The 12,250-nt window shown below is 42.2% G+C and overlaps 1 protein-coding gene across 7 annotated transcripts in view; it reads left to right on the forward strand.

The window, feature by feature from the left end:
- Positions 1–2,799, forward strand: part of APLF (aprataxin and PNKP like factor) — a 46,791-nt gene extending 43,992 nt beyond the window's left edge. For 6 of the 7 annotated variants that reach the window (XM_016224213.2, XM_016224212.2, XM_016224211.2 and 3 more), the window contains one exon: positions 1,558–2,798. In XM_016224213.2, the coding sequence (XP_016079699.2) occupies positions 1,558–1,751 (194 nt within the window). In that variant the 3' untranslated portion in view covers positions 1,752–2,798. Of the gene's footprint in view, positions 1–1,557 lie in introns of all 7 variants that reach the window. The other variant, XM_016224208.2, reaches the window with a different exon arrangement.
- Positions 2,800–12,250: the final 9,451 nt, after the last annotated feature.

Below are 12,250 nucleotides of genomic sequence, written 5' to 3' on the forward strand. Positions count from 1 at the left end.
TTCCCCTCCATACTCTGCTCCCCATCTGCAGACTCCCCTCTGATGTATTCCATCATAGAAGTTATATGGGAATTGAGATTAGTCAGACATCAAACATGCCCTCAAGATGTTGAAGGATATAGAAGTGTATACAGATAAGAACAGTACAAGGTTTCCCGTAAGGAACTGGGGTGATTCTTACACTGATGAGAATTGTGTGGGTTATTACGTAGCCCTTTTCAGCCTTGGCTGCTAAGACACTTGGGGGGGAATTTGATACTCAATTTATAATAATTGTGTTAAAAATTGAGATTGACGTATTTATATTTTACTTTTCATGTTTCTATTTGTATTTTTTAATTACCTCATTATTATTATTAGCTATCTCACATCCTCTCTGGAATGAATGGTAATATTAAGAAAAACATAAATTTCTGGGCTGTGGGAAATTAAGATCACAAATAAATTACTTTCTTGGTCATCATCTTTCTTTTTCCCCCATTAAATTCCATGACTTTCATTTAAGTTATATCTGTCTATTAGAGGTGAACATTTTAGGAGGAAGCTAACGAAAGCCTATGTAAAAGCATGGACATTGATATTTTTTACCCCAGCATTTACTCTTCTTCACAGGGATTGTCCTCTGCCCTTCAGATTTCCAGATAGAATCACCCTGCTTGTTTCTTAAATGCTCCACATCTTCCCGGAGTCTTTCACTGCCTTATTTTAAACCAACTCTGTCACTCACTGTGGAAAGAATATAAAGCAGAGTGGGATGAGGGAAGAAGTTAATTTGGAGACAGAAGAATTCCGGTATTATATTAATTAGAAATCTGTAAATTCTAGTGGCTGTTATCATAGTAATCTTACTTGTAGGATGAACTGTAGAATATCATAGATTTATAAACTAAACTTTCCAAAGTATGTAAACTCGTATTTTCCCATTTGCTCACAACCGTCATATGTCAGTCCGGTTGGGCTAGGTTTGCCATTACAATGCCCAAATTTCAGTGCCTTAAATAAAAATGAGGTGTGTTTCTTCTTCATGTTCCTGCTGTGTGTTGGCTGTGGCCTGTCCCAGCTTGGAATTCAGGTTGAAGGATCAGCCTCTGCCAGGGACCTGCTGTTCTCACCGCAGACAGGAAATAACAATAGTAGGACCAGAGAGGCTCTGAAGCCTCTCCTTGCAAGGGCCACCACTTCTCCTCACTTTTTTGGCCAAGTCCTATGTCATTGGGGCTGGAGAAATACAATCCTATCACAGGGAGGGGCAGTGAGTAACTGGGACAAAAATACACTCTCCCACCCCAGAAGGTAGGGCCTGGATGTAACTACAGTATCATGAAGGAACCGTTATTATGGCTCTCACTCTACATTTTAGTCTCAGGAGCATCATGGGAGGAAAAGCTAGAAATGATAAATAACAGATGGGCACTTTAGCTCCCTTTCTAGGAATGTGTAGTGATTAACGTATTAAGTAAAATTAATTTTTCTTGACAAAGAAGGACATTTGACAGCCATCCCTAATCCAGGCTGAGTGACGGCTCATGTGTTGTGTGCCTAACTCCTGTCTTCCAGTGGGAAGCACTGCAGGTGACGATGGCGGGCCACCTGATGAGCGCGACCCGGATGACAGCTCTGTAGCTGATGAGGAAGAGTATGAGCCCACAGATGAGGACTCTGACTGGGACCCCGGCAAGGAGGGCCAAGAGAAGGAAGACGTGGAAGAGCTTTTGAAAGAAGCGAAAACGTTTATGAAAAGAAAAAAGTAACTTTTTCTGCAGTAATACAAGGCTCACACTCTTTCTTTATGAAAAAATATTCAGGAACTAAGGAGGCACTTAAGCAATAATTGTTTTCCTTTCCATAGTTATGACTTTACTATTGACTCTTTGCAAAGGAAACATGGAAATGTCAGCCTTCAGTGGAGTGGATGGAATTTGATTTGTTGCTTTGCTTTTTCTACCCTGTTTAAAGCATCTAGAAATGGAAAGTGGAGAGACTTAAAGAGAAGCAATTGATATTTTTCATGTACTTTGTTGGCTATTAAAAGTAAAAAGCTATAGGTCGCACAAAACTTGGTCTTCTTTTCTTTTTTCCAAAGATAGTGTCTTTATAGAAAACTATGTGAGTATAACCAGGCAAATTCCATCATGGGTGGGAAAGCACGCCTCTTTTCATCGCTATTGAAGCAATTCTTCGAGCAGAACCAGGCTTTAAAAATGACAGCCATCGTAAAATAGGTGGTATTTTTCTAGTATCCTAGATGCAAGCTTTGCATGTCACTGACTACTTTTATTCTTTGAAACTTGGGGAAATTAGTACCAAATGGATACTGAAAATAGATTCCATTAGGCTATGGAAGAGAAGAATGTTATTTTGTGCCCCACATCTGTAATTTACTGTGTGCCTGAGCTTCAAGGTGAAAAAACTCAAAGAATTTGACAATTTCTGTTTCAAATGAAAGTCCTGCCTGATTATTTTAGCTTTCACTGTGCTGCCTTTACATTAAGAATATAGAAATGATTTTTGACCATAATTTTCTCAAACAACAGTTCTTTCATCCTCAGATGAAGGTGGCGAGCTATCTGCCAGTGTTCAAGAGTCTGGCCTTTTATTTGTTCTCCAGTATCATGAACTATGTCTCTGGATCTCTGTTCTTAAACTACTTTAGGCCCCATAATAGTCTCATCTTGGGGGGCTTAGACTTTTTGAAATACAGTCTAGAATCTTTAATACTATTTGGGTATATGTACACAGTGCAGTAGGTATGGTATTGAAATAATAAATCACTAAACCAAATGTCCTTGTTAAAACTAATGTTTTCTATTCTAAGAGAACCTAAAAATTTATATCTTAAAAGAGCAACACAGATTTGTAATGGTTTTCTTAGTGTTTTTAAAAAGCTTTCCAAGATAGCCTTGTAAGGCCTGTTGGGTGGGGAGTTTGGGTAGCGGGAGGTGGAGGAACATTATAAGGAAAGACAGGGTGAACCGGAAGGAACCTTCTCGCCTTCTCCTGGGGTCCCTTGGCATTGCCTGGTGGCCAGCTTCAGCCATAAACACTGAGTGCTCTGGGCTCAGGACAAGGTGGAAAGCCAGGAGGTTTTCATCTCATGGTCCTGTCCCCTGGTTAAGGAAATGCAGGTTGAAGAACATGAGCTAATTATGACTCTGAACAAGCCCCACCCCAGTGCTCAAGTGGGAAGTCCAGAATATTCCCCAGTTGTGTCAAGGTTAGCTTAATGGAAGTATAGCACCGGGTTTCATCCCTTTAGTTTTTAAAGCAAATTTATTGTTCCAAAATTGAGATGAATCCAACTGTGTGCCCAGCACTGTTGCCCAGCTGGAGAAGTTGCCTTCCTGATGGTGGCGGTCACTAAGAGCTAACCGGGGGGAGGGGAGATGGTGTTGCAGGTGTGTCTAACTAACAGCCACAGAGCAATCTGCCTGCTGCTTGCTTCTTAGCTGTAGCGCTTGCTCTTTCTGATTCATGGTTGACACCTCAAGGTGGCACCAGTCATCCACGCCTGCACAGCCCCCACGGCGCCAGAGCCTCTGGCCGGGTAAAGAGAGGACCCTTTAGTGCTGAGCAGAATTACTGCGTGTGAGATAAACCAGCGCCTGGGTGTTTATGTAAGAATTCCCTAGGCAAGGGTACCTGTTTGTTCTCCCCGAACTTTGTTTTTCAAACTGACTCCCTAGCTGTCGTCTCCCTAAACCAGTAAAAATCATAGCACTTCCCCTAAGACATTTCGTTTGAACAAAACAGAAAGATCGCTCCTATCAGAATGATAGTGTGAAGTAAATGAAATTCCCGCAGCTCCACGCAACACACAACATGCCACGGACAGCCACCCCCAGTTCATTTTAAAGAACGGCTGGAGTTTCCTCGGTGGAGGCTGCCATTCGCGATGACACCTTGCCCGGCGGTGGACCTCTGGGGCCATGTCCCTGCTCCTGACCCTGCCTCTCTGACCTCATCCAGGGCGAGCCCAGCCCCAGCCAGGCCGGTCAGGTGCTCCTTCGGGGAACCTGTTCAGCCTAAGGACAGACAGGAGGAGTTGCAGCTGAGGAACCTGACCCTGCAGCCTCTGGAAACCAGGTCCCCACACATCCACTGCAGAGGCTTCAGGGATGTCTCGTGACGGGCCAACTTTTCCTTTCACTGAACTACCCCAGGATCTATATTTCCTTGAGCTAGTCAGGATTGATTGTCTGTTACATCCAGCAAAAAGAAAAAAAATATTTTAAATTAGTACACTACAGTGTAAAATATGGTTGAGCTGTGCAATCAGCACTCCTGTTTTCATTTTAATTGAGGAAATGTTAGTTGTTAGCTGTTATGGTCTTTCTTTTTCTGTTTGCCCCAAAAGTCAGTAACTAAGGAGGCAGACTGAGATAGAAATGTTGAACAGTGTTTGTCTTTTTAAGACATCTGATATCATGTTGTAGCATGAATTTCTGGCATTTTGCCGAGTGATGCGTCTCCAGGTTCATCCTGTTTGACAGGTGCGATTTCAGGGCTCCCTGAGCTCAAATGTGTCCAGGGCTCCTTGAAGGAAAGCAGTTCCCACAGGTCTGCCCACCCCAGTGTGGGGGCTGCACCAGCATTTACTTAGCTTATTTTTAGAGATTTAAGTTATAGCTTTAAGCTACCGCAGTTGGGATTGAAAAAAAATAGCAACTCTAATTTATTATAAAACATTAAATAAATAAAAATCTATGAGTAGATAGAAATACTACTACTAATAAAAAATTTTTAAAGCAAAAGGAAAAACTGATTTTTTACTAACGCCTTACTCTAGAAATTTTAAGTCTATACCCTGCCTTTGGGAGGAACTGTATTTCATTCTCAGTAGATGAGGGAATTTTTTTATGGTGGAATGCCAGCTAATAAATGGAGAAGGAATCAGAGTGAGGAAATCACTGTTTTCTAACCCCACAATGTAATAATTTATTCAGGCAAAGGTCATCAATAGACTCTGAGAAAGATCATCCTGCAGATAACTTACAAGTGAGGAAATGTGGCTTTGGGTTGGCGACATCAGGGCCACCTGTCGACAGTGGGGTGGCCCTGCGTCATGTACTCCCTAAAGCGACGTTCTTGCCAAAGTGTTTTGCTGAGTTCAACCAAGCCTTTGAACCCACCTCTCAGGAACTAGGGGTGCAGTAGGGAGAGGAGCACGTAAGCAGCACCACAGTGAATCATCAGGTAAACACAGACTGTGAGCAGTTCCACCTGGACTCTTCCAAAAAGACAACGTTCTAAAAAGATAAATGGGGACCCCTCTAGACTTAAAGAGAATAAAAAAATAACTACCAAATGCAATGCATGAATCTTCATTTGATCCTTGTTTGGAAAAAAGCAGCTACAAAAGAATTTTTTAGGACTATTGGAGAAATTTGAATATGAACTGCATAGGAGATGATGTTAGGAAATTATTGCTGATTTCCTGGGCTATGATAAAAGTATTTTGATTCTGAGGGAGAGTGTTTGTAATTGTAGGAGATATAAGCTGAGGTGTTTATAGTTGAAGTGGTGTGATCTTTTTATCTTATTTTCAATGGGTTCCATTTATACACACAAATGCAGATAATGCAAATATGGCAAAATGTTAACTGATGTTTAATTTAGGCCATGAGTATCCAAATATTCATTATACTATTATTTTAACTTTTCTGTGTGTTTGAGAAAACATTTTTGTAAATCTTTGAACAAAATAAAGGAAATCATAGGGGTGATTTCTTAAATTATTAAAGAGGGTGATGCATAGCTCTATGCTAGTTAATCTGAAAACAAAAGAATCTTATGTTAAAAATATTGATTATTTCAAGTTGATCTCATCCTTTTAAAATTTTAATTTTGTTTGTGTTTTAAAGTGCATATAATATATTAATATAGTGGTGCGTGTAAATTCTTTATGTCAACTATTTACATAAATACTTGATATAAAGAAATATGCATGCTCAAAATTTCTTACTCCCGCAGTGATCACTGAGAAGTATTTGGAGACCACTTCCATGCCTGTAATGCTTCATGTTTCCAGGTCAACTTTTGAAGTGCTACCAAGGCAGGCAGAGTGACCGGGCTGCAGGTTTGTCGAGCAGAGAGAACCTAAGCAGAGTGACCCACCAGGAAGGATTTGTTAGGTGGTGCTTCAGTCAGGATGGGGAGTGGTTTTTTTGGGTCTCACTTAAGCATCAGAGGCTGGGAATGTGGTTGTACCATGATTAAGCAAAGTTGGAGAAAGCCATCTAGACTGCATTTCTCCGTCTTCAAAGACGTTCCTTTACCCAGGTGGAACTTTGGAGTCTATGTAAAGTGCTCAAGATATTTCCTACAGCCGGGCTGGCATGGCTCAGTGGTTGAGCATGGACGTAAGATCCAGGAGATCAGGGTTCGATTCCCTATCAGGGCACATGCCCGGGTTGTGGGCTCGATCCCTAGCAAGGGGCGTGCAGGAGGCATCCGATCAATGACTCTCTCATCATTGATCTTTCTATCTCTCCCTCTCCCTTCGTCTCTGAAATCAATAAAAATATATTAAAAAAAAAAAGATATTTCCTACAACCAGGCTCCCTTGGGCTCTGGCTGCAGTGTTCTGGGAAGACAACACTGTGATCTCCTGGGGAAAGTAGTAAGTTGTGTTAGCAAGCAGATTTATGCTCACTCTCCTGACAGTGTCCCCTGGCCCACACACCCTACAGTGAGGATGAATTGGTCTTGGGAGGAGGCTGGCACTGGGGAGATTGGATGATGCTGTACTGGAGGACCCTGTGACCTGGGTGAGATGAGCCTGGGTGTCACATTGCTGGTCTCCATGTGGTTCTTTGGATAACAAACTCTTCCAACTACTGTCCCCTAACATACAGACTCTTCTCTCACATCAGTCTCAGATGCCAAGTGCCCGGACTACTGAGAATGGAGTTCTGTCTCTGGTCTGGGAAAGACATTAGGAAATTGGAGTAGGCAGGGGGCAAGAAGAGAGTGGGGCATTGCCCGGAAGTCATAAGGTGTCACTCCTTTCCTAAAATATCCTCAATGGACTTCCACAGCCAACATTGGCCTTTCCCAAATGTAGTACTGTTCTATGGATGTTGGTAGGTGAGACTCGAAAAGGAGCACAGTGAGGAAGTTTGTGACATGCTGGGTTCAATGGGTTTCTTCCTCTGAGACGTGTCATAGCCATGCCTAAGCAAACCTGCACTGTGAATCTTCCAAATGGAGTTTATAGCATTTGCTGTTTCTGAAACATATATAAACATGATTTTTTTTTTTTTTCCTGGAGCTTTCTAGAAATTCTAGAATATTCACTCCATTCAACAAATATAGTTTAGTAGCTATAACTGTGGCAGGCATTGTTCTTGGCACTGAAGGTGCAGAAATGAGCAAGAATGTTTTTTCCCCAAAGGGAGCTTATGTTCCCATAACAGCAAATGAGCCAACCAAACGGTGGCTGATAGTGGTGTAAGTGCCGTAACAATAAAGCAGGGGAAAGAGAGTGGGGGAGGGGTCTTGTGCTGGGTGTGAGTGGTGGTGGCTGTTTTACAAAGTGTCCCTGAGGAGTGATACTTGAGCAGAGACCAGAATGAAGCAAGGCGGTGGCCATGTGACGATGCAGGGCGCGTGTATTCTCACCAGAGGGAGCAAGTGCAGAGGCCACGGGGGGAAGGAGCTTGGGGAGTTCCAGAAACATCAAGCAGGAGCTGCCTGAGGTAGAATGAAGCAACGTGGAGAGGACGGCGGGAGCCAGGGCGGGGTGAGGGAGCTCTCCCTTGGGTGGAGGTAGGCAGGAGCCAGATCCCTGGGCCCTTCAGAGAAGAGGGAGCATTTGGGGGCATTTTGCAGATAACAGACTGCGGGGTACAGAGGGCGGGCACTTGGGGTTGGGAAGGAGTGAGAAACTGAGTCACGTGTATACATGCTGAACGCATAGGGGTGGGATCCTAGTGAGAAATGGGTGGCCTGGCCTAGTGACCTTGACGGGGGACACGGGCGTGAGAGGCGCTGTGGGGTAAGTCCTGTGGGAGCCGGTGGCTCACCTGCAGCCCCGGCCTGCGTGCTCTGCGGGTGTCCTGAGCGGGGATGAGCGGGGCTTTCGGGGCGCTCGGCCTCCTTTATTGTCCTGGGCCCGTCCCAGCAGGGGAAGGCGTCTTCCTGGGTGTGCCCTGGGTCCAGCTTCCATGAGGGTGGGGACTGGGTTCCCTTTTTCTCACCTGGTACTTAGCCCCATGCTGTATAAATAGCTGATTCTCCTCAGTAAGTGTTTGTTCCCATGAATTGAATTTAGATCTTGTGACTCTGAGAAAATGAAAACTCGAGGAGAAAAAGTGGTGGACTCTGTAGCCAACAAACCCAAGTTCGTGTCGACTGAGAGAGATAAATCTAGAATGCTAGAATTCCTGTCAACATTTCTACCGTGATCATGAGTAACACCCAAACTATTAAAAGTTAAAAACACTTCAGATGGAAATACCAAAGGCCTTGTGTTCGTATTAATTAATTATGTGTTATTACACGTGTGCCAATATGTATATAAGGGAAATTAAACTTAAAAATAAGACCTTTGATATTAGGTGTATATTCGAACCTTTGTAGTCATTTAAAAAATTATGACATTTCTATCTAATTTACTCTAACTCGAAAAAACACATTTCTTTCCCGTGGCCTTCATTATGCTAAAAAAATGTAAACTTCTGAAAATGTGATTAATCATGCCCTTTAAGTAGTTTCTGGAATTGATCACAGGTTAGCGAATAGTCCTGAACTTTTCTATACAGCTCATTAACTCCCTGAGTTTTGAGGTCAGGCATTAACCTCAAAAAGTATTTCACTATGATGACCAGAGAATATGTATCGGCTGAAAGCAATGAAAGCATCATTGTCATTTAATTTTATTGCTGGAAGAAGCTTTCGAACTTATTGAGAAGTAGGCTGTGGAAGAAACTTGGACTGTAATCTGCGCCGGTAACGGGTTGCCGCCTCCGTTGTGACCCCAGGTGGGAAGGCCCGTCCAAAAGGCAGGAGAACATTCGTTCATCAGCAGCTAGGCAACAACTTCATCTGGAAGAAATGTTGGTGTATAAAGATCAAAGAATATTGAAATCTTATAATCTGCTTAAAATTTCATTTTTTGAAAAATCAGAAGACAAGCAAAAAAGCACAACATAAAATCACCCACAGCCACCCCCACCTTCAGGTCAGCACATCAACTTCATCCTGAGTGTCCTATTTCCCTTTCGCGATCGGTAAACGAGAGATTAGAGTTTAAGTGACTTCTTCAAAGTTACAGAGAAAAAATTAGTAGCATCGGTAGTTCTAAGGGGGCGGCCGGTGATTTAGGCCCTTTTGTCATTCATTCTGTGTCAATAGCTCGAGGTCTGCCTTCCTGCCTACCAAGGCCCTCCTACCTTCCGAAGCTGCCCCTAGTGAGCAGTGGTGGGTTCGCAGGTCATCGGGTGCTGGCCAACTTTCTCACACCTACCTACACTTACCAAACCAGACCAGACCAGACCAGACCAAACCAGACCAGACCAGACCAAACCAAGCCAAACCAAACCAAACCAAACCCAGAAGTCAGATTTTTATCTCACGCTTTGAATTTGCCTCAGGAGCTGCTTTAGAATGTGGACAAGCGATAACAGGTGAGTAAATGATCAGCCCTAACGGAAACCCATTGCCTTGGTGAACTAAGGTCATGTTTGCTGGATTTGCTATTTAAAAGAGTGAGATAAATCAGTAAGGGAATAAAAAGAATGCCAACTTGGCACCATTCTTTTAGTGAGAGAGTATTTCTCAAAGAGGAGCTCCCGACTAACGACGCAAGGACCCTACCATGCTAATTTCAGCTGATATCCTGACTCCAAATGTCACCCTGCATTCTGTCACTGTCCCGTCTGACAGCTGGCTTAATAATTCAATTTAGGCAGTCTTTGCTTTTGTTGACCTTTACTGAGAAGTGAATTTTCGAGCTCTGGACATGAATAGAGCGCTTTAATTTGGGGGAAATAATGGGTTTGCATCATCCCCAGCAACCTGATTACCTATGTCATTTCCACATTCAACTTCACAGCCGGCTTCTAGAGGGTGGCTGGTAGTTGAAGCCACTCTGTAATTATTTCCCAGCTTTGGCTCTGCGCACGCATCACCTAAAAGGGGGAATATTTATTTCTGATTGAAGAAGGAAGGCTCTCATTGGCCACGTCTATCCAGAGTCTCCAAAATCTATTTATTTTGAACCCCTAGATTTTTCATGTCCTGTTAAGGTCTTTGTTTATACAGATGGTTTTTTCAAGTTGCAGCCTTGATTTTCCTGCTGTTCCCCTGCCCTTTTCCTCTGTTCCCTTATGTGATGTCCACCGCCCTCTACTGGGGCCACAGGGTGGTGCGGCAGCAAAGAGCCCTCAGAAGGGGTGAGGTTCAGGTTTTCTCATCTGCAAAATGGGGATAGCAATACCCATCTTGCAGACGTGTTGAAAGGATGAGAGGAGACCATGTATGTAATGTGCTCAGCAAGTGCTTGGCACATGCTGTGGTTGGCACTGGGTATGTGTGTGTGTGTATATCTATATTTTTCTTATATATCCAATGGCTTCTTTATGACCCTGTTTCTCCTGCTGTGTGACTTTGCACCACAGCATCTTTTCCAGAGCAAAAACTTTGAAGACCTGTAAAGAGACCACAAAGTTGCTGCCGAGGAGTAAAATGTTAAGTAGTTCTTTGCTGAGATAATAACATTTAGAATATGTAACTTGAAGTTTTATTGATTACTGTGTCTGCTTTCTTCTGTACAAGAAAGAGGTTTTGAGTTAAGTTTACTTTTATTTATGGCTTAAAAAGAATTTTTTTAAAAAAAGAATGGTTTTCAATTTATCAAAATTGTTAGCATACAGAAAGTGTAAGTCTTTACTACTTACCTATTAATGTAATAAATTACATAATAGATGTTTCTCATGTTGAACCACACTTGTATTTCTGGAATAAATCCTGGTCATGATTCTCCTGCTGTATCCAATTTTGCAGATATTTATTAGAGGTTTTTAAAAAATCTTTATTCATAAGGGTAATGGGCAAATATTTGGGGATATTTCCACCTGTCCTGCAGTTCAATAAACTTTTAGAGTAAATTTGGGTTTGGTATCTTTCTGGTGCTACATTTTCATTTATCTATGTTTACTGTGATTTCTACCTCTTCTTGAGTCAATTTTTGTAATTTTTATAAAATGATCCATTTCATTACATTTATAAAATTTTACTTTCATATTAAAAAAATTTCCTGTATAACCATATTTATATCTCTTTTTCATTGCTAAAGCTATCCTTTACCATATTTTGTTTATTTCCTTCAGAGGTTTCATGCCTTTGAAACTTTTTCTTGGTAATAGGTGAAATTTATGGGTGATTTGAATTGTATGATTGTTAAGTTGTTTTTTCCCCCCATCACTAACTGGTTAATTACTTTATTCCATTTGCTTTGGATGCCCCCTGAATCACTGACCACTAAAAAGAGAGAATGAAATAGGAAAAAAGTTCTAATATCAAGGCACTTGGATTCCCATCCTAGTTCCAGAACTTACCAGCTTTGTAGACAAACACATACCATGCCTTAACTATCTAGTCCTCTCAAAGTGAGAGCATTACAGTAGGGCCAGTGGCCCCCCGTGGGGAAGGTAAGCCATAAGGATGTTTAGTCTCTAGTTCCTTCTCTGGTTCCAGGAGCACAAGTATAAAAAGCACTGTGATGAATTGAACTGTGTACCCCCCCAAATTCATATGTTGAAGTCCTAATTCCCATTACCTCAGAATGTGACCTCTTGGGAGAAAAGGTCATTACAGATATAATTAGATACGATGAAATCATACTGGAGTAGAGCGGGCCCCTAATCCAGTATGACTGGTGTCCTTATAAAAAGATTTCATGCCCTATTAAATTTGGGCACAGACAAGAACAGGAGAATGCAATGTGAGGATGAAGGAAGAAATCTGGGTGATGCTTCTACAAGCCCAGAAATGTCAAAGATTGTCAGCAAACCACCAGAAGTGGAAAGACACATGGCGCAGATTCTTCTCCACATCTCTCAGCAAGAACCAACTCTAACTACACCCGATCTTGGGCTTCTAGCCTCTAAAACTGTGGGACAATACATTTCTGTTTTGTAAGCCACTTACTTTGGTACTTTGTTATAAGCAGCCCTTGCAAACTAATACAGGCACTAAGTTAGGTGGTATCTCTAGAAGTATCTCTAAATACTCCAGCATCTCTCATGAG

Source organism: Miniopterus natalensis, chromosome 13, assembly GCF_054644295.1.
Source record: "Miniopterus natalensis isolate mMinNat1 chromosome 13, mMinNat1.hap1, whole genome shotgun sequence".
Taxonomy (NCBI): domain Eukaryota; kingdom Metazoa; phylum Chordata; class Mammalia; order Chiroptera; family Miniopteridae; genus Miniopterus; species Miniopterus natalensis.